This window comes from Gobio gobio (assembly GCF_949357685.1).
Source record: "Gobio gobio genome assembly, chromosome: 7".
Taxonomy (NCBI): domain Eukaryota; kingdom Metazoa; phylum Chordata; class Actinopteri; order Cypriniformes; family Gobionidae; genus Gobio; species Gobio gobio.
The window spans coordinates 29234430-29257996 of record NC_137103.1 but is presented as its reverse complement, the minus strand read 5'-3'; the positions used below and the strand labels follow the sequence as shown (position 1 = coordinate 29257996).

Below are 23567 nucleotides of genomic sequence, written 5' to 3'. Positions count from 1 at the left end.
GAGCCCAGCTTATACACATTTTCTTTTCAAAGAAATTAATTTAAACTATGTTAATTACAAAAGGTGTCATTTTAAATAATTGTGTTTTTGTACCAAGTACCTGCTGGTAAGCATTTTGACATACTAAGCACTGAATATGTTAATGTAAGATTGCTTTCACCATTTTAGTTTTCATGCACATTGCAATCTGAGAATTCACTCCGGCAGCAGTAATGGCACTTTTCAATTAACCTCAGTAATATTCATCTAGAATGGCCCTCGATCCATCTCTACCAGACATCAAACATGTTACATTTCTTCTTGCATCAGTTGTGTGTATATGTGTTTTGTGATTTACCCTTTTCATGTTTCTTGTATACATGTGTTCTTGGTTTGCCCCAACACACATTTATGAAAAAGCAGTTTGTTTCTTGAGGGCAGGTAAAAAAAAAAAAAAAAAGCCAGTCATTGAGGTGTTTTAGCCTTATTTACTCTGTGTTTCCACTCGCCAAACCAATTACTGCACCCTCATTGAGTTCATATTGTTTGACCTTTATCAGAGAGAGAAAATTAGAGCGAATCAGAGACGAGGAGAGACACTGTGTGTTCCTGGAGGAGAAACTAGCAGTGTTCATTCTCATATCCCTATATTCAATATTTCAGAATGCAATTAGAGGAGCTAATTACCTTAGCAGCCTTTTACAATGACTGCGGCTCTGATGGTCTCTAATTAGATTTGGAGTGGAGAGAAACCCTCATAGAGTTCCCACATACACTCCAAAACTGCGGAGAAAACCTTAATTCTTCTATTTCAGACTTGGGTGAAGTATGTTGGCTCAGGCGGATCGTAACATTGTTCGTTCCTTGGTGTTTGTTCGTTGCATGTCAGTCCTTTTGTTATGTGGTTCCATGTGTCACTTGCTTTCTTGTCCTTGTCATCTGTATATACATACAAGCGCAGTGTGCTGATGTGGTTACTGTTGTCTTCTCTGAGTGCAAGAAGTCAGGATCAAAGACTGTGTCAGGCTCAGCAAACACACAGGCTGTAAACAAACCTAAAATAAAAGCCCTGCCCATGCAAACAATGAACTTGTAGTTTTAACTCTTATTTTATGTTGTCTCCATCCCATGTTGTTTCCTCTCTGTTTGTTGCTTTAGGCCTTTTGATGCACTATTCTCCCAATCTTTCGTTTAACTCATTTGTCTCTGTCCCTCATTGTCAAGCATAAAATACTGGTGTTGGCAGGGTTCATTATGAGGCTACTTTCACACAGCAGCAGGATACAGTTGTCAGTCCAGTTTTAGAAAGCTAAATGTGGTTACTGCCTGTTCACACACACCGTTCAGTTGTGAACATAAAATGATTATTAACCATAGCAAGACTTTGGCTAGGAAGAACGTTTTCAGATTATCGGCACAATAGAGCTTATTAATTTATTTAAAAAAATTGTGAGAAAAAGAAATAAGAAAATTAAATATTTCACAAAAAATGTAAATGGTAATATTTATATTATCAGACTGTGTGTCTCTTATTAAATGATAAACATTTTTGGTAAATATAATAATAATGAACAAAAATAACATTATTTTTATATTATATTATATCAATTACTATTTGTTATTGTCTAAAATGAGTTTCCATTCCACTTCATCAAATTTTGCATAATAATTAATACATTTAAGTAAATGAATTCAGTGAAAATACGCCAAAGAGTCATCAGAATAAAGACAATCAAATAGTAAAGTTTTTAGGATGTGTATGTCAGCTTTGTTTTTGCCTCCGTCTTTAGATATGGTCATCAGTCAATAAAAAACACCCTTTCAGTAGATGACTAACACAAACTAGCTCCCAGATATACCTCTGCTTGCTGGACTTCTGCAGGTCGAATCATATTCTTCGTCTGCGCACATTGATAATTCAACTTTAGAGGCAAGACTTAATTTAGGCAATGCAGATAGTAAGATTGAAGAGGGCAACTCACCCTACAGTCGCTCACAATCGACCTAGAGCTTTATTTCTTTAGCAAGCCAAACGGAAATGACATTTACCTCTTTACTGTCTTAACACAGTGGAGTATATTTACATCTCTGGAAAAGAGACAGTGATTCAAGCTTGATAGTCTAAAAATGTAAAGCGAGTTATGCCCTCCTCACAGCCCTGTGGAGATTCATTAGGTATTCTTGAAATGTTCATGATTGAGTGTTTGAACTCCTGAATAAGCAGTAAGTGTCGGCTCGAATCGGTTTGTGTTTCTGCCATGGTACTTGAGCTGGTGCGCATCAATCTTTTTGTCTGTGTTTCCACAGAGGGTGGGCTGTCACACGGCTCTCCGTAGAACCCCAACAGAATGCTCCCTTAATGTCCGAGTTGAAGACAGGAACCGTGGCTTTCCACTCTAGGGAATGCAGCTGAATGTTTAGCTCTTTAAGATGTTTTTTTTTTTGTGTGTGTGTGTTTTTTTCTTCTCAACCTTTCAGAAGGAGAGGGGGGAAAACCGATGGCTGGTTTTGAGAGCAGATCTCATTTGAGCCTGGCATACTGATGTCTTCCCCTGGGCAGGGAAGGTTTAATGACAGCATGGAAGCACTTCCAAATGTTCCCAGCACTCAATACTCAGAGCAGGCTTCCGGAAAGCGTTGTATGATTGCACATAGATCACTGGATAGTGACTAATGACTCCAGTGGTTTGGAGGTTTTTTTCCATGCCTGTTATGAATTGAGAGCTCTTGAACCTGATTCATGTGGGTCTCCTTTCTCTCTCAAGACCGATTCTCCACGGCTTTAATTTGAAGATTGCGTGGTGCTATGTGCTCTCGATCACAATCTTCTCTCTTGTGTGTGTGTGTCTTCGTTAATGACTGTGTGCTTGTTTGATCATTATCTGGTTCGACCTGAAGCTGTTCTCTGTTGTGGAAACCAAAGGGGTCAAGGTTTTGCTGGTTAGCATGGTCCAGTTAGCCTCTGCTTGTAGATACTAGATCATTATTGTATCTTTATCCAATTACAAACTGGTTGTAAGCGTAAGCTTGCGCAAACTACTGCCATTTTTCAACCAGTTTTACATTGGAGCTTCTATGTTGGTGTTATTCACCTATCGTTTCCCTCTGATTTAAGGGAGAAGTTATGGGTAGGGTTAGGACAATTTTTAGACAGGAATGTTGTTCCTGGCAAAATCACGGTGACCACCAGACCACAATAATTATATAAGTAAAAAAATTAATAAATAAATAAAAGCAAAATAAAAGCATTCAATTCTTATTGAAATATTGCGAAATTATGTTTTAACATTGACTTTCTCTTATATTCAAGAGGTCCTTTAAGGCCCGATATATTTCAAGCGAAATGGAAGAATTAACTGATGTGACTACATTTTGAACAAAATCAGGCCAAAACGAACTTTGTTTGGAGTTTGTTTCGGGAGTTTCGAAACAGCTTGCCAAAGCAAACTTTCCAGAAAAAAGATCCAGATCCGGCTGATAAACCATTGGTCTGTGGCGATTACATAATAGGTAGGTGTGCGAGGAGGCTCCGCCACCTATCACATGGAAATCTTTTCTGCTTAATTTCTCCTCATGGCTCCGTGGAGGTCAGTAAATACATGAACACACTGGAGAGCCGCTTTATTGTAGAACATGAAGTTGTACTTCTGTTAAAAGATGCTGTTTTTATGTTTAATATGGATTAGCTGCTTGATTTAAAGCAATATATTGTATGAATTGCTATATAAATAAATGTGACATGACTTTACTAGAGTGCTGAATTGCAGCGCTTGTGTAAACAATCACGTTGCCATGATGATCAGATGCTTTTCTTATGCTTTATTAAAAATGCTTGCTGTTTATTTTGTTATTGAGAGGAAAGCTCGCAGCACATATTTACATATTCATTTAACCGTCGCTCTCAGCAGTGTGGGCGGCATCAGATGTTCGCTAACAGTATATCGCTGCCCCCCCCTTTTTTAACTTCATTTTACCCCTAAACGAAGAACGAAAAAGAACTTGCCATGAGTATATTGGGCCCTTTAATCAGTTCTTTCTATGATTTAAACCAGTAATAAATAGGGTGTGGCGTGGGATGGATAATTAATCAATGTTTTTTGATGAAGCAGCATCTAAAAGTAATTTGACTGTCTCAAATAGCCCAATCATGGTCAATAATGTCGGGCATTGCCGTTTGAGCTGACGCTAAGGAGTGAATAAACACTGGTAAACTAAAGTGGTTTGCTAGCGCGCCAACTAAAGCACAAAGAATTCCTTTTACAATAGTTTTCTCATTATAATGTTTATGTGGCAGATTGGTGCTGCACGTCTTGCAGTTTACTGTATTTTTATGATAAAAGTGATTCCAGGCATCACTGCGCTCTTTCTAATTCTGTAGTTTTTTTGTTAATTGTCCCGGTCTGGACGGCATGCGGTCCTAACGTTAACAATCATACCTCAGGTACTGCCCAAAATGCAGCAATAACCCATCAGAAAAAATAAATATATTTTTTAGTCACTGCGATCCTTGTTTTCATGATTGAACGTCGCTGTCATGTCCAAGTAGTCGTGCACATCCCTAGTAATGAACCACATTATCAGTGCTGGAGAAAATAAGAGGAGCAACATTTAATACAACTTCCTGACCTTCATCCCCCAATCCAATCCTCTTTTCATTTAGCTGTTTGCATGGGGTGGTTTTGTGATAAGATGCGCCTATCAACGTGTAATGAAACATAATGCTTTTTCTGTTTGTGTGATGTCAGTCACATCTCAGTACTCGATGACATCTTAAAGCATTTTAATTGAACTGTGCGTTAAACAAAAAGAGGCCTGTGTGAGTGTGTGTGTTCAAATGGCTAGAGAAAGAGAGAGAGAAGGATTGTGGGACAGAGAGGAAGGGACGAGAAGACAAGGTTGTATTAAAAGAGACTATATAAATAAAAGTCTGGTGGTGCACTGTGCCGACAGATAGTCTGATGTGGTGTCTTTGCGTCTGTCACAGGGAACGAGAGACTGAGAGTGAATGGATGTACCGTTTTCTTCCTCTCTCACTTTCCACTGTGCTTTTGATGTGACAGGGAATTGCAGCTCTCCCACTGAGTGTGGGGTGTAAAGTTGTTGTTCTGACGACCTCTTTAAATCTCTTCTGTCCCTGTCTATCTACTCACCTCTCTCTGTGTTTCGCTCTCCTTCAGTCACGCATTGCCAATTATTTTGCTCTCAGCAGCTGTGTGATTGCACTTAAAACGCTGGCCAGAGGGAGGACTGCTCACCTTTTGAAAGAGGGCCGAATGAAGAAAAAAACGAAGAAATTTTGTTGATAATGGGATTGAATGAGTCAGGCCAGGTGAAAAACTGGAGGGTGGAGAGGTGTTTGTTGACACAAGCTGCAAACCCTATGTGCTGCCTACATACAAAGCGTTTCAGACATTATACTCTGCTGAAAAAGTCTAAAGAAGAAAATAGTCTAGCTGGTCTCAATTGTCAGCTGGTTTAACTGGTCTCGCAGGCAGCCAGACCAGCTGACAAGTGCCCAAAACCCTTATAAACCAGCAAACCAGTCTAGGCTGTTTCTTTGCAAACATGCAGTTTTTTTTTTATTTGTGATGCTTTGTAATATACATTGGTATATTGTTCTAAGGCAACATTGTATACAGAGTTCTGCAGGGGTGGCATATTGTTTAGTTTAGACAGGACTAGTTATTACTTCCAGTAAATGGTTCCATTTGAAATAAAAAAGCCTATAGGATTTATCCATTGGCTTTTAGATTATTGAGGAAAAAAGCTCTGAGACCAGCACAAGTTTATGATTCTTATGTTTTTACAACCAGATGATCTTCGCAATTGAACACTTTTATTAATTTTACCTAAATATAATGGAGTTTTCCTGATTGGGCGTGATGACATTTAATATCCCCGACAACATCAGTAGTCTCATTGGAAGTCATTTTTTAGCAACCTCCCTATTCAAAACATAAAAGCTTTAAAAGAAAACATGACTCAAGTATTACTGGTGCATTTCATGTTGTAGAATAAAATGTGGAAATATCTTTAGCTTTTGTTAACCACAGATCTTTTTTCAATCATTTAACCAAGAACCCATTAAAAAGAAACAACTTTGGCATGATGCAACTGAAAACAACTCTGGATTTTGGGACTCGTTCCTAGATTATTTCCTACTTATTTTACCATGCAGACAAATCTTCATTTATAAGTTAGCTATGAACCAAACCAAGCAGCTACATGGTGAATTACAACATTACTAAAAAATTATTTGAAAATCAGACAACGGTATAAGTGGCTTTAATGAGGGAAAGAACTACAATCCCATGAAGCACTGTGAAATGATGGGAAACATTATAAAACTTGATTTAAAAATTGTATTTATATAGAAACTGTAGATTTCTCTTCAGATTCATGTAGTTTTTTACTAGGAGTTGTGTTGTTGAACATGATTATTTAAATTATTTTTAAAATAATATGCACAGATGGCTTCAACAAAAGCATATTCCATCTTTTACCAACATTATAGCTCACAGTAGGTCTCCTTTTAATGGTTTATAAGTTATTGTTCAAAGGTTGAAACAAAGGTTCCCCTATGGAGAAAATGAATGGGATTTGGGAGCCTGACTGTCACACTACAAAACTTCCCTCTTGTATGTTATTGATTCCATTTTAGTAGCTTATCTTTGCTATTAAGTGTCGTTCTCCTTTATCTCATCTTTTGAGGATGCTGCTGTGTTATTGAGAAGTGCAAGGTGTTCCCCGCTTAACCTTTCTCCGCTCCTCTAATTGTTAAATGAATCCTTAACTTGTTTGCATTTGCATTAATGGCTAGATTATGTTAATTGCCAGGCTTCACTTGGCAGAGCGGTTGTTTGATATTGTAATGGAGACGAGGTTAGCAGAGAGTAGTTCATTTGCTGGAGCACCAGGAGGGATCAGCACTCACTCTTAAGCATTTGTCTTCGCTCATATACACGGCAAATTGAATTTGCAGTTTCCGATAAGAGGATGCAAGTTGCCCCTCATGTTAACCTCTGATACCAATGCAGGTTGCTTGCTTGTCAAACGTTGGAAGGGTTTTGTGGGTTAGCACCTCACCTTAGAGCTCCTTCATCCCTGCCAGCTCATTCACACATAATAAAACCAGATGTCTCGGGGAATTATGGGTTTTATTAGCTCTATGCATGGACACTTTTCCTAGGTAAAAATGAAACCGAGAGCTAGCGACTCCCTGACCTTTCCGCTCATAATCTTTTCGAAGTGACCAATGAGCTCTTTTTCACCTCCAGTTCAGCCGACAAACCATGCTAATGCAAATCCCACAGATAGATGCCAAATGGTGCTTGTATATTTGCATGGTGGTCTGCTTTTATTTTGGTTAGATTAATTTTGATTTACTGTCAAAATGAGGAAATATGTGACAAGGAAGCAGTCATTTTGATCACCCCTGTAGCGTGTTTAAGCAGTGAGAGAATATAATAATATCAGGTACTTATATACTAAATCTAAGATGAACTGGTGTGACAGAATTTCAAACAAAATCAGGCCAAAACTATGTTCATTTGGAGTTTGTTTCAGGAAATTGAGACAGCTTGCCAAAGCAAATTTTCCGGAAAAGTTTGAACTTCAAAACTTCAAAAAAGGGCTCCACCTTCTTTACCCTGGAAATCTTCTTCGGTTATTTTCTTCTGTTCAGTCCGTTGAGGTCAGATGGTAAAAACATGAATGCTGGAGAGTTGCTTTATAGTAGAAACTGAAGTTGAAATTCGAATTAAAAGGGTCACTGGCACATTTTTCATGTTTCATGCTGTAAAGCTGTTTGCTTGAAACCAATCTATTGTATATATTGCTAAATAAATAAATAAACGTAACATAACTCGAGTGCCGAATTGCAGAGCTCGTGCAAACATATTCACATCGCTATGACCTAGTGCTGGACGATTAATCGGAAAGTAATCGGAACCGAAATTCAGAACCTCTAAACGACGTAATTTTCCCATGTCGGTTATTTCGGTTTTAGTCACGTGACTCCGCCCCGGCAGTCACATCAAGTGCAGTTTGCAGGCACACGGAAAGATTCAGGAGCAGTTATATTTATTAATACAATCTGGATGCTCAGAATTACTATGGTAATTGCATGTTTTACACAGTTTATACAAGTAAGTTAATCGCAGTTCTTAAATGCGCTGCTACACGCACGCAAGCCCTGAAGCGAGATCACTTTCACTTGCGTCCTCATGAAGTTTGTCAATTAAGGCTTGCCAGTTTGAACATTCAAGCGATTTTACACTATTCAAGAACAACAATATGGCAAACATCTCTGTTCAGTGCTCGTGAGCTTTTTTTTGTGACACAGAGAGCCGAGTTGTCATGTCTTAAATCCAGATCACTTTCCCTTGCATCCTCACAAAACTTTCTCAATTGTATGCATTTTAAGGCCTGCCCGTTTGAACATTGAAGCAATTTTAGACCATCAGATGTGTATTATATTGAACTAATGCCTAATATATTGTGACATACGAAGACTCATACAGACATTTGCTCGCACATCACATGAAACTCATTGTCAACACTGTCCTGTGATTTATCACTAAAGTAGCTTAGAAACTCAACCGCTATAGCATAGATTTGTCTACCTTTGAAGTAACTACAAACCACAGCTTCATAATTAATAGAGACGGTATGACCAATTCACATACACAATCCCTCTCTCATTAATGCATTCAAATAAATGTAATGTAGGCCTACTGTGCTAATTTATGGGTATCGGAGGTATAGAAGTATTTTAAAATCACAAAGAAATGCACTTTTTCATTTGGAAAATATATCCCACCTTTAATAGTTGAGCATATTTACAGTACAAACCTTATCAGTGAACTATGAGGGCAAAAAAAGAAAGCAAAAAAAAGAGCAAAATAATCGTGTTTTTATTTTTATCGTAATCGAGGTAATGTTCAATTAATCGAGATTTTGATTTTATGTCAAATCGTTCCAGCCCTACTATGACCAGATGCTTTCTTAACTGCTGTTTTCTCACCGCTGTCATTTTTATTGTTGCATTTATTTTGTTATTGAGAGGAAAGCAGGCAGCACAAACGTACATATTAATCTGAACGCTACTCTCAGCAGAATGGGCGCTGGGTGGTTTTGGGGTGTTTGCAAACAGTATTTAGCTGAAAGGGTACTTCAGATATCTTTTTACCCCTAAGCAAAGAATGAAAAAGAACTTTGACATGAGTATAACTGGGCCACAATTGAGGGTTGGTAAGATTTCCCAGCACTTCTTCAAAAGTTTCTAAGTGGGCAGCTGGGAGTCTTTGGAGCACCTGAGTTATGCCGTCTGCTCAGGTCAGGGAATTCACATAAAATTTAACAAGGTTCAGCTGCACACTTTAGTGAATTTTAGTGAATAGATGGTGAAGAGCAATGGAATGAGAATGGTCTGAACAGAGATCTCAAACCAAGAGCAAGCTGTATCTATCTATCTATCTTCTTGCCCTGCAGGCTGGCATCACACCTGGATGTTGGCCCTAAACCAGTCCAGATTAGGGTTACAGAATCTGAAAACAGATTCATAGATGCGTCCAGTGCTATAACATGACAGTAGAAATGTCAACTGAGAGAGAATTTGCTATATTGTTATTTTATCATTTCCATACTGGTATTTTAAAAAGCTGACAGAATACCAAAGCACAATATTTCCTGATTTTTTTTGTGTGTGTGCTGATACCCCCACAATTTCATCAGTAATCCGCAAGTTACCCCTTCATCTGGAGCGGTAATTGATTTAATTGAACTAAATGCATTAGCTAAAAAAATGTCAGATTGTTATATGATTAATTATAGTTCAGCACAAAAGTTTTAGCTCGGTAATATTTTTTTATGCTCCCTAATACTGCATTTATTTGATTAAAAGTACTGTAAAAACATTTTATAATGTAATGTTTAAAATTTTATAATTTATTCATGTGATGGCATCATCACTCCAGTTTTCAGTGTCACATGATCCTTTAGAAATCATTCTAATATGATGATTTGCTGATTTTATTATATTTTGTAACAATGTAAAAGTGTTGTCACTTTTGAAAAATGGAACACATCCTTGTTGTAATCAAGTAATTTCTTTCTTTCTTGAAAAAAAAAAAAAAATCTTACTGATTTAATTGTCAACCATCAATGAAACTTTACACATTAATATAGAATGCCAGTAGTTCATAAATCGCTTTGAATATGGCTCATCCAGTGGTATTTATAATGTACAATGTTTCAATTCTTTTATTTTTAACTCATGTGTTATGCAATGTGAGGGAGCTGTTTTTGCACTGATGCCTGGTTTATGACTTATTTATTATGAATAATCCTTTGGTTTCCTTCCATCAAGCTGGTACAAAGTACCTTTCATTTGTAAAACATTTACTTAGCTGAACTATTTAAAAGAAAGTTTATTGTGATACTGTATAAAATTACCTGTCCTTGATTTTTTTTTTTTTTTTTGATACAACTTTTCCCATGAGGATATCCAGGAGCAGGGATATGACTTTGAGCTTGGACAAATTATGGTCGTATTAGACAATCATCTTCTCTCTCAGTCCTGGTCTGCTGGTGAACTGAATGCCAATAACATGAGATCAGCACTAGCTTTGCGCTTTAGGCTTGATTTGGTGACTTAACGTGGAGAGCTAGTATTTTGATGCCATCAATATCTTTATGCTTTTACAAGTTGAGGATGTAATGTTGGCATGGAAACTGCTAGCTGTTTCCATGGGACCTTGTTGAGTAGTTGTTATGGTAACGAACTCGTTTCTGTAGAATATGATATCTGATATTTAAGTATCGATCATGTTTACTCTAGAGACTGTGGGTTTATTGTTTGTTTAGGGTACGTTTATGCTAAGATGTAGGACCCTTATTGAGTTTTCCCATTACTTGCCTCATAACGCATGATGATTACATGGAGTCAGCGATGAGCGTGGGGGTGTACGTGGTACGTGCTACTGTAGTGAAGATTGTCCCTCAGGTCCTCGCCTACATACGAACACACACTCACACTCCTCCACGAGGAATCTGTGTTAGCGGGTGCTTTGCATCTCACTCCTACACCATCATCTACTCTTCTAGATACACACCAGAAAAGTGCGAGAATAATCAGAGATGCATGGTAAAAGTCCCTCTATTTTTATCCTCACCGTCCTTTCCTTGTGTCTCCCCACCTCTGTTGTGATTCGTAAAGTGGTAGGTCCCTCCTGCTTGTTCGTCAGGGTGTGAGAGACACCGTTGGCTTTCTTATTAAAAAACCCAGCGGAGGGCCACCACCTCAGTCTCTCAGCCCTCCCTCTCAGCCTCATTTGACTATTTTGCGCTTTTATTCTCACTTCCTGTCTTTATGTCTAACATCTGTGATTCTTCAAAGCACCGCCGAAGTAACCTGCTGTTAAACAGTGCCGTCTTTCCTCTATTTCTTTCATTTCTCTCCCCTCGTTTCATTTGCATCGCTGCCGTCTGCTGTTCCTTCTCTGTCAATCATCTCTCGCTCATACAGTCTTTCTCCCATTTCATTAGTTTTATATAAGCCGTTTTCTTACCCCGCTCGTTCGCTGTTGTTTCATTAGTGTTGCGTATCTTTTGTGCGCTCTAGCTCAGCAGTGATAATGTGTGAGCAAACATGAAGTTGAATAATTGAGTTCTTATACGCAGAAGCCCCCAATGTGCATGCAGGTAAACCAACTCGCCGAAACCCGGAGGATTCGTTTTCACATGTTCAGTAATGCCGAAGCAGTGGATATATGAGTCTGCTCGCTTGAAGCTTACATCTCAATAGGTTTTTATTTATTCAGGACCTGTTGCAAAGAAAGAGAGACTGGCTGATTGATTCATACAGGCTTTCATGCAGCTCTCTGGAGTGAAGTCCTCTATTTATGATTATAATGTCAAGTGGCTCAGCTGAACCCAGTTGCACATTCTACGGTTCTTAGTCCCAGATTGAATCTGCAGACTACTTTGCTGATTTTGAGGACGAATCTGTGATATAATGTGGTTTTAAAGTGTACTTTTATTGCTATTGTAGCTGAAAGCATAATCATATTAGGACTCTTATTTATGCATTTGACAGGCGTTTTTTGTTTAGGTATAGGCCTACACTATATATCCTTATTATATTAGTGAGCATTAACCAATATTGTAGAGTCAGCCAGTACATTATCTAAAAAGGAAAGCCATACCTTAAGGTCTTGATTGAGGCAAAATGGTTCTGTCAGGGTTGGGTGAAGGAATAAAGCCTGGGATACACCTCACGATTTTAGCAATCCTATAAGATCATTACAAATCACAGTGTGTGACATGGATCTATTAAACTTGTGTCGACATGTATGTAGACTGTACGATGATGACACCTATTGACTCGTAGGCTACGATGCAAGTTTCTATAGAAGAATAAAACGTCATTAGAATGTGTTCGTGGTAAACAAAAAGACCATGATGAATCACACTTTGGCAGTTGTAGTTTTTATGTGTGCTGTAAAAAAGAGTAGGCGAAAGAGGAAGGGAAAAGAGCTTGAGGTAAGCATTTTTAAGTTTTAACGACATGTCGCGTTGATTTCATGTCACATTTTTATTGGCTGGTCAGTAGATGTAGGCCGTAGGAGCAAACGCACCGTGTGATGATCATGCTGAATTTCTGACACTGTCAGAAAACTATGGTAGGCTATCTTTGGTCGCAAGACTGTGACAATGGCCGTCTTTGAGTCTTTGGCCGTCTCACTGTACGACATAGGACCGCCGACAGCCGAAAATCGTGCGGTGTCTGAATACCACGCTCAACACACCAAACAACTCGTGGACAGAAGAGTGAACGGCCCAAGCGAACTCTGAACCGCACACTCTGTGATGAGACAGTAGAAGTGTCACCAAACAAGAATAAACCACACCGAAGTGACAGAACCCTGTTTAACTTGTCTTATCGGCCACAATTTCATTATCAGCACATCCCTACTTTTGACCAAAGCAACTGTACATGTTATGTGTTTGAGCAATGAATGCATTCCCTGCCAATCAAACCCATAACCTTGCCATTGCTAGAACCATGTGCTAGTTAAACTACAGGAATGCATTCCAATCTCAGGTAGAAGCTTATGTCAATTTAATCCTTGAATAATTTGATGTTAATTAGATGAAATGTTGTCTTGCTGTCATAAGCCAGGTACACGCACTTGCGTTTGCCTCAGGCTCTTCAAAAATCATTTTACCAAGGTGACAAGGTGCACCAGGAACATATGTGCTTCTCCAATTGCTTGATGCATTGACATTAGACCCGCTTCAGTGCTGGAGACATGGAATGATGGCTTCAAGGAATGGGTGACAAGGTGCTGGAAGCATTGCCAGCATTATTACATTTCCTTGTCACTACTCTTGCCCTTTGGTCAGCCCAGAACTGGGCCAGCGATTTAAGATCCATCCATGATATACTTCAATTGAAATCCCAAAAGCAGTTTTTTTGTGTTATACTTATTACCTTTTATGTTATTTTTGGAAAGTCATTTAAATAATTTTCCTCTCTGCTACAGTTGAGTGTCATATATCTACAAATAGCCATGGTCAGATAACTCTAAAGTTCCTTTTATTTTGCTAACGCCTTGCTATATCAGTAATTACAAATCCTGATATAGCAAGGCGTTAGCAAAATAAAAGGAACTTTCGAGTTATCTGAACATGGCTATTTGTAGATATATGACACTCAACTGTAGCAGAGATGAAAAACGTTAAAGGTTTTTTCTTTTTTTTTTTTTTTTTTTTTTTAAAGCATCCCTGAAAAAAAAACGTGAGGCATTGGAGCCACTGTCAGCTGTCGGTGTCTCATTCAGATAAATATTGCGGCTGCAGTTTGCAAGATGTCACAGGTTTATTTCCAGGATTTTGGTTTGTCACGAAAATCAATTTCTCGCACAGTGATGTCAGAGTTGTTTTTTTCACAGCCTGTGAGACGCCGTTCCCGGGCTGCAGATCTGACTGGTGCTAATCAATGCTAGCACCGCACAAAGACATCTAGTGGTAATAGGATGCAGAATATCATGTTGTGTCGGCTTGGCGCTACTGGATTGAAATGTGGTGTCAGAAATGTGCTGGAATGCCCTGCTGCTGAACTGGAGTGTGCAAGCGTGGGTTTGGGCAGCACTTTCGCATAGGAAGCAGTCCATGAAAAAGAAATCTGTGTTTTTATATGTTTGGTTTATCTGCAATCAAAAGTGCTTTCATGCATTCCCAGCTTCATGCAAACGTGTTAATGTGCATCTGCAGTTGTTTACATATGTGAGCCTATGGCACTGTACTCAAGAGAAAGAGAGAAACCGTAGACTAAACCCAGAAGGGTAAGACCAGAAACATACTTAAGGCGAGTAGGCCTACACAAATGCGTACTTGATGTGTGCTTTTACAAATCGTAGTATTCTAGCTGGTGATACATTTACATTTAAATGTCTACGCCTTAAAACAGGTGTGATGTAAACCTTAAACATAATGACTGTAAATATGTATTATACCTGGAGCTTCCCTCAAGGTAATGCTGAGAATGTAGTGTGTACATGGAACACAATGTTGCTCAAAATTTAATTTGTGTAGCTAGTGTTGATCAGTATTGTTATTGTTGTCAAGTCACCTTTATTTATATAGCGCTTTTTACAATGCAGATTGTTTCAAAGCAGCTTCACAGTGGAAACAAGAAAATAATGCAACAGAATTTGATTCAGCTGTACAGTCGCTCTGGAGAAAACAGTGTCATCCAGTTCAGTTCAGTTCTCATATAGTGTCAATGATCGGAGTCATCACGTAGGAGACGTAGGAGGTTTGTTGAGGATCATTGCCACTGGATGTTGTGTTGATGAGGCCTTAGTTGACACAGTCTCATCAGACACTTCAGTGTTGCGTTGGTTGTGTCTAGGCACAGGTCCGGATCAGGCTGACTACAGTAAGACTAACATTAGCGTAGATGCCATTTTTTATGCCTTTTTATGATGTAACGAGTACATCAGGTGTTATGGGAAGTGTTCCCTGTTCCGGCTGACCTAGTTAATGCAGCCTAAAACAATCATTTAACTGATTTGGATAATATAAATTGATAATGTTCTATTTGTATGCCATAGTAAAGAGATGTGTTTTTAGTTTAGATTTAAACTGACAGTGTGGGTCTGCTTCTCGAACAATGTTAGGAAGACTGTTCCAAAGTTTAGGTGCTAAATAGGAAAAGGATCGACCACCAGCAGTTGATTTTGATATTCTATTATCAACTGGCCAGAATTTTGAGACCGCAATAGACATGATGGAGTATAATGCGTTAAGAGCTTGTTCAAGTACTGGGGAGCTAAGCCATTTAATGCTTTGTAATTAGCAAGATTTAAAAATGTATACAATTTTTATACAATGTTGTATTGTAAAACAAACTATTATAGTTTTCGTTAATTGTTGTGATGCAAATAATATTAATTAACAAAGTTAAGTAAGTTGACATACTACAATTGATAAACAAAAAAATGTGTTTACATTTTAGTTATTTTTGTAACAAAAATAAATTGAATATACATGTTTTTAAAAATCAGACTAGTAAAAATGGCAAAGGCACATAACAAAATTACTAAAATTAAAATAAAATAAAATGTAAAAAAAAGAAAATATAATCAAAAATGCTCATTCAAAATATAATAATATGAATATCATAATATTAATAAATATTCAGTACTGGTTGATATTGGATGTGCATGCTCATTTGTCTTATTTGCCTTGCATTTCGATTACCTTTTGATGTCATCTAATGCTTACTTGAAGTAAAAAAACACACACAAAAAAAACTTATTTTAAATGTAATCTTGAATACCCATATTTCATACTGTACATTATATTGCTGTGATGCCTGAATTAATTAAAAATGCTTTTATTTCAATTTAAAAGGAATGATTATAGTTTTTCAGGTTTTTTTCTATTTATTTAGACAAAATATTTTTTAATGTTGGCCATTGGTTGTCAGTTATAACATAAAAATAATTATTGGCATATCGGTTTCAGAATTTTGTATGCGTATTGATGCTTATTGGATTGACCTAACGCATGTACATATTTCAGTTGGTGCTGTATTCATTCGTTTTTTTGGGGGTTTTTTTCATATTTTATTGGCAACCCAGAGGCTGACAGGGGGAGAAAAAGAGTGAGGGGTTGTTGAGGACAAAAAGAGGCTTGTTTTTTCTAGCGGCTATAAGTTAATAAAAGGTTTGAGATTGCACTACCCTGCAGGAGAGAATCCTGTTTAAATGTTAATGGGACATGGACTGAATGGCTTTAAGGGTGTGTTTTGTTGTTCATGAACTCTACTCTCAAACTAACCTCATCTTGGTTTCCTCAACAGTGATCCCAGACACTCTGACAGTGACGGCCCCTACTCAAACTCTCTCGAAAGTGGAGGGGGACACTCTACAGCTAACCTGTGAGGTCTCACGTCAGACATCCCAGCACACTCACGTTTCTGTGGGCTGGTACCTGCGCCCTGCTGATGAACCCAATTCTGGTCCACGTGATCTGGTCACTCTGTCACGGGACTTCGTTCTACGGCCCGGGGGACAGTACCGCCAACGTCTATCTTCAGGAGACCTGCGGCTGGACAAGACCAGTGCCACTTCTTACCGCCTCACCATCTACAAGCTGCAGCCCACAGACCAGGGAGAGTTCTACTGTGAGGCCTCTGAGTGGATCCAGGACCCAGATCGCTCCTGGTACGCCATGACCCGGAAAGAGTCAGAGAAGACATCTGTCAAAGTTCAGCCCACAGGTGAGTGTGAATTGTTTGGGGGGTCCATCACAGCATCTTTCAGAGGTTAATTTCTCTTTCAGATCCTAATTGCTAGTTATACACTGAGATTGATTTAATTTAACACAGTGAATAGAAGAGGTGTTGGAAAAGAAAAGTGTTGTTTTCTTCTCAGAGGTGGAAAAAAACAGTAAGTTGCAGTGTGAAGACTGTGGAAACTAGTCAAAGTAGATGTATCATATTTAATGTGATATGAACATGAACAAGGCTGTGAGGATGGATAGAAGTACTGTATGATGCTTTCAGTAGGCCTCGTTCATGAAATGTGAAAGAATTTGTTTATAATGTGCATTCTTATGTTAACCATTCTCATTAACATAAGAATGGTTAATGAACATTTTACACAGAAATGTCTTCCATTCGTCATGATTCTTGAAGGAGGTATATTGTTTACCTTGGTGTTATTCGTTCAGCTGATGAAACATAGAAAAATAACAAACATTTCCAAGACATTTCCAGTGCACCAGTGCAGAACTCTGAAATTGGACAATTATACATGGCCTAAGACCGGATAATTCAAAATTAATATTGTGTCATTATTTACTTACCCTTATGCTGTCTCTAAAACTGTATGGTTTTCTTTTTTTCTGTGGAACACAAAAGAGGATATTCTGAGAAATGTTTCAGTGTTTTTTGTTTAATCTATGGAAGTCTGTGGTCACTAAATCTGTTTGGTTGCCAACATTCTTAATATCATCTTTTATGTTCCGCAAAGTCTTATGGGTTTTGAACCACATGAGGGTGAGTAAATGATGACAGAATTTTTATTTTTGAGTGAACCATCCCTTTAAAGGGTTAGTTCACCTAAAAATGAAAATGCTGTCATGAATTACTCACCTTCATGTATTAAGTAGGGGTGTAACGGTACACGTATTCGTATTGAACAGTTTCGGTACAGAACTTTCGGTATGGTGCGCGCGTGTACCGAACGGTTATGAATGCAATCTTTAACAGTTAACAGTTGGCTTGTTTAAAGCGCGGAACACACTTCAATCCGAGTTCCCACACGAACATATTGAGTATTCAGTCCATTTTATCACAAAATTCAAACGATAAATGCCGTTTTAACGCTCTATAATGTGACGTGACTGATAGACTTCAAGCGGCAGCGCGGCGCGCGAGTGAACGCGATCATCTCTTCTAAAGAATGAACATAAATTAATATCTTAAAGTATGTTGAGAATACATTACAACTTACTGAAACGTATCATATGTTGTGTAGTCTTCGCTCCATCTGTGTTTCAACCGCGGAAAGACAATAAAACAGCTTGTAAACAATGTCATGTAGAATCATATTTACCTCCAGAAGTCATTCAGTGTCCACAGCTGAGTTCACTAGAGAGATTAACTCTTTCACTGAATACATGCACTATATTAGCCTATATATTCATTATATTAGCTTATATATATTCATTATATACTACTTAGCCTGTTAGTGATGTCTTGTTTATTTAATGTATGTTTAAATAAACCTGTCATGAAAATTACAGCCACTAAATGATTAGCCTATATTTCAACAACGAATTGGAGAAAAAATTTGATTTAGAAGTTAATGCAAAAACTGCCTTATGTGAGGCTTATGAGTGTTGATTATTATATCTAAAAATAAATAGCAAATGAATTTAGGCTAATAGTTTGGGCTCTGTTGTTAATCTTTAATAGCAATGTGTAAGTAAGGGCTCCCTATATAGTTTACAGCATTATCTTTAAGAAACTTTTAGTTATAACTGAATTAATTTAAGGACAGACACAATTTTTTTTTCATTAAACCACTGTTGAATAAAAATTAATAAAAAGCAATTTTGTAAAACTGCTGTACCGAATCCGTACCGAACCGTCAGTTTTGTGTACCGTTACACCCCTAATATTAAGAGTTTCGTTCATCTTCGGAACACAAAATGGAGATTTTTTTTATGAAATCTGTCATTAAAGTTTTCTGTCCCTTAATTGACAACCACCACTTTCAAGGTCCAGAAAAGAAACATGATGAAATCCATGTGAACGCATGCGTGTTGTGTTGACATGAGAGCAGATGTTGTTGCATGAATGTGCGTTGGAGATTAATATTTTGTAAATAAACTAGTACATAGCTTTTTTTTGCACAGAGAACTTGCATTGCTTCATAAAATTGAGGTTAAACCACTAGAGTCACATGGATTACTTTAAAGATGTCTTAACTACCTTTCTGCAGCTCGAAAGCGGTAGTTGCGTAGGCTGTCAATGGAGGGACAGAAAGCTCTCAGATTTTAATAAAAATATCTTAATTTGTGTTCCAAGAATGAACGGAAGTCTTACTGAATTGGAACGACGTGGGTGAGTAATTAATGACAGAATTGTTATTTTTGGGTGAACTAAGCCTTTAATACAGTGAAACTTATTGAACAAACTGTACTATCCTTCACAATCTTGTTTTTAATTATATTAAATATAAATAAAATATAGTATTTTATATAAATTAAATATAGTGTCTGCTCTGACTAAGGGGATAATTTCTTCCAACACGTTCCTTCATAGATGTGTATAATTCACCCCCACTAAACAAAGCATGTCATGCTCATGGTCACCTTGCTCTGTAAAAGTGGGCATGCATGACTCTGCTTCCCTGCAGAAATGCTTAAATATGTCCTGTGAGCTGATCACTGTCTAAAATTAAGCACATTACCCTGAGTCCCTGAGCCGTGGCTGCTGATCCTCTTAACATTGAACTCCGTGTCATAGAGTACAGAGCAGGCATTGGCTCTCACAAGTCCTCACCACTCGTTGATATTGCCAGTGTCATGAGGGGTATCATAGAGTTATCCAGCCTGTCAGTTGAGTAATCACCAATGGCTGACATCTGCTTGATGACCAACATTTTTAAAGGAGAAAAAATGTCAATTATGTCATCATTTACTCACCCTCATGTTATTCCAAATTCATGATGCTGTTTCTTCTGTGGAACTCAAAAGAGATATTCTGAAGAATGTTTCAACTGTTTTTGTCCGAGCAATGTAAGACAACGTAGTACAGAACTTTCAAGCTCTAAAAAGGATAAAAGAAATGAATCTATATTACTGGGTTATAATGCCGGCACTGTCTCTGACATTCGCCTTTGTAAATAAATTGAACAATGAATATATTTAAGAATGTATCCACACAAAACAAATGATCACCTTTAAGTTTGAAAGAAACAAAGTTTTCTTGGGCTAATTAACATAAATGATGTAATAATTATACAATTATTATTTTGACCATAATTATTCATAACCTCCCTAGTTTAAAGATGAACATTTTAGTGCAAACAATATTGGTAATTTTCACTTTGCACTCATTTGATTTACAATACATTACATTCAGTCGGGCGGTCACATAAGGTCTAGCCACAAAAGTTCAAATAGCTCTCATACTCCTTTCCAATGGAAAATAATGACTTCTTGTCTATCGTCGGAGATGGTGAAAATGTGTATTGTTAGTTCTTGACCTGAAACATTCTTCAATATATATGTTGTGTTCCGCAGAAAAAAATAAATGTCTTAAGGGTTGGTAAAGGATAACAGAATTTTCATTTTTGGATTAACTATCCCCTTTCAGTTGTTGTCAAATTAAATATGGCACCTTTAGACACTTTGTGCCAGGCTTTAGGCCATGAGAACTAATAATGTTTGATGTCACTGATGTCAAACCTCGTGTGGCACATCTAATAGCACCACATTTGATTTTCAGTCAATAATGACAACATTTTGCTCTGTGTCACACAGCTGTTATATTGTGTGAGATATTCTTTAACACAATGCTGAGGGTGTCATAGATCTGAACTTTCCCTCTCTCCTTCTCCAGAATAGCTATATTTCATGGGACAGAGGCTGGGTTAGAAAAATGCCTCCCTCATCTCTGGCTTTAGTCCATTACTTTCCAATTTATTACAGAGCCGTAGCTCCATCCTGAGCAGAAGACAGCATGTACAGCAGACACAAGCGCTGTCTGTCTCTGACTGACTGAACACAGGGCACTAACTCAATCTCAAAGCACACACCGGCCCAGCGGTTTGATGAGAATGGGAGGTGACAGTGCACCTCCTCATCAAACACGCTGCAGGACGGGAGCTGCGAGTGGCATGTTAATTCAGCCCTGTTATTGGTCAAGAGTCCCAAGGGGTGGGCGGATTGGACGAGGAGAGGACAGGTTGTGATTTTAGGGTGTGGTTGTTGGATGGCTGTCTCCCAAGGGCATCTTCACAGAGCCAGGCTGCAGATGGGGACAGAGTTTAACCCCTAGGAGTCTGAGCTGTTTTGGGGCCCTTTAGAAGTTTTGACATGCTCTTACATTTGTGTTTTTTTTTCAGTTGCTTATAAACATATTAATGGCAAAAGTGTAATTACACTGTATTCAGCACAAACCGGGCTATCATAATATCTAAGCAACATGTATGTACATGCTTGTATTTTTGAGAGAAATTTTTTTATGCATGATTTTTTTTAAAACATTTTTTTAAAATTAAGGCCTCAAAACACACAATAGATATGTGTTCACAAGACTTTTGACTCCAGGGTGTATTTGCATTGAGTTTTTGCTTCAAACTGATGTGAGAATCATTGAGCCTACGCATTCACATAAAATAATACACTGATTTAAAATTTGTAAGACAAAGCCAGTATGCGAAGAGGCGTGATATCTAATGAAAAATGATGAGTATCACCTGAGAGGACAAAAGAACACAATAGCCCACCTAATTAGCTGCATAATGAGCTGCATAATACAAAACGAAATTCACTTTAAAGAAAGCAATTCTCTTTCTACAAAACAAAACAAAAATCACTTTCTACAAAACAAAACCTCAGAATAATTTCTGACAAACTTTGATATTAAATTTAAAAAAAAAAAACATTAGGCTATAATATTTAAACATCAATATGAAGCAAAATACGTTTGATTGGTACTATATTTATAGCATTTGAGCAGACATTTGCGAATAAAAGCTTCATTGATGTGACACTAGGCTCTTTTACAATAAACACGTTATAATCTGTCCAAAACAAGCCAAATAAATCTTGTCTAAACAGTCTTGCCTGTATGACATTTAATGTTGCAACAGGATTCATATTTAAACGGTCTTTTTGCATTTAATATTCACTGATGTTAACAGAATAAACTGACCTTACAATCAGCGGGGGAATCCTTTGCTGTTAGAAATTAACAATTAACAGCTTTTCATGAGGAGAATAAATCCAGGTTTAATAAATCCAATTATTGCTCAACGCGTCTCAAAACGATGTAGCTGAAGTAACGTTACAGTGCTTCACTAGATGTATTTGTATGAGTTGATGTGTGGGGGCGTTGATGCTGGGATCATCAGTATTTGAATCTCAATAGAACGCGCGATCCGTGGGCGTGGTCGCATTAGCACTAATGAAGTGGCTCGCAGGTGACTGACATCTATCACTTTTCACACAGATTACATAAACACAGAATATTTGTTTTCGATTTGGTTTACATTGTTTAAAACCTGGCATTTCAGCGTTTCTTTAGTCCTATGTCTCATGTTTGTGAGACAAGTATTCACTAAGCTAGAGGTCATTTTTTGAAGACTATCTGAATGAACGTCTTTGAGAGAGAGGCTGCAGATTGCGCATCATGTTTGTTTTCTTTATTTTGCAAAAATCAAAACATTTTGTTTTTATTGTGACTGTACTCAATTTTTTTTTTTAACTTAACAGATTATAATGATGTATAACGCCTGAATGATAAAAAAAACGTTATTTGAGTCTCTTTGGCACTGATAAGAAAAAAAGAGAGCCGATCGTGCCGGCGCGACCGCCGACTCGAGGGGGTAAATGTGTGTGGTTTGTGATATTCAGTGTGTAGGAACAGGGTGGGATGAATGCAGACCAGACAAGCTCCTCATAGAGACAGATTGGAGACTCATCCACTTTTTCCTTCAGCTCACCTGATCAATGATTATTGTTAAATGGTCATGTAATACCTTGACTGTAAGTGGAGTTTGGGTATATTACCAAAAAAAACTAATAAAAATTAATGGAGCTTCGAATCGTTATGAATCAGCGTATCGAATCAGCGGTTCGGAGCGCTAAAGTCACGTGATTTCAGCAGTTTGGCAGTTTGACATGCGATTCAAATCATGATTCGACACACTGATTCATAACGCTCCGAAGCTTCATGAAGCAGTGTTTTGAAATCAGCCATCACTACATAAGTTATTTCGTTTTTTTGGCGCACCAAAAATATTATCGTCGCTTTATAATATTAATATTGAACTGTACTCACATTAACTGATTTAAATAATTTAATTAATTAATGGATCTTGAGAGAGGAAATGTCATTGCTGGCTATGCAGGCCTCACTGAGCCATCGGATTTCAACACAAATATCTTAATTTGCGTTCCGAAGATTAACAAAGGTCTTAGGGGTGTGGAACGGCATTAGGGTGAATAGTAAATGACATTATTTTCATTTTTGGGTGAACTAACCCTTTAATATAGTGTTAACTACATCAGTAGTTAAGCCAATTGTAGCATTTTTAAGTCTTAAAGGTACAATAGCAAAACGCCTGCATCCTCGGGGGGTGAAAAATGGTCATGTAACACCAAATAGGCAATGTTTTGGTGCAAGAATCTTTGACTCTAAGTGGACATCAGAAAATATGTTTAAAGGAGCTTGGAATGGATTTGAAGCGGTGAACTGATTCAGCTGCTTATAATAAACTCATTTATCATGTTTAATGGTAAGTGCCTTTTGCAAAGTCTCAGAATGTGGAGCCATT

The 23567-nt window shown here is 37.7% G+C and overlaps 1 protein-coding gene across 1 annotated transcript in view; it reads left to right on the top strand.

Moving 5' to 3' along the window:
• Window positions 1-23567, top strand: part of igsf3 (immunoglobulin superfamily, member 3) — a 190284-nt gene that overhangs the window by 98844 nt on the left and 67873 nt on the right. The window contains exon 3 of the mRNA XM_079821612.1: window positions 16352-16771. Within this exon, the coding sequence (XP_079677738.1) occupies window positions 16352-16771 (420 nt within the window). The remainder of the gene's footprint in view (window positions 1-16351; window positions 16772-23567) is intronic.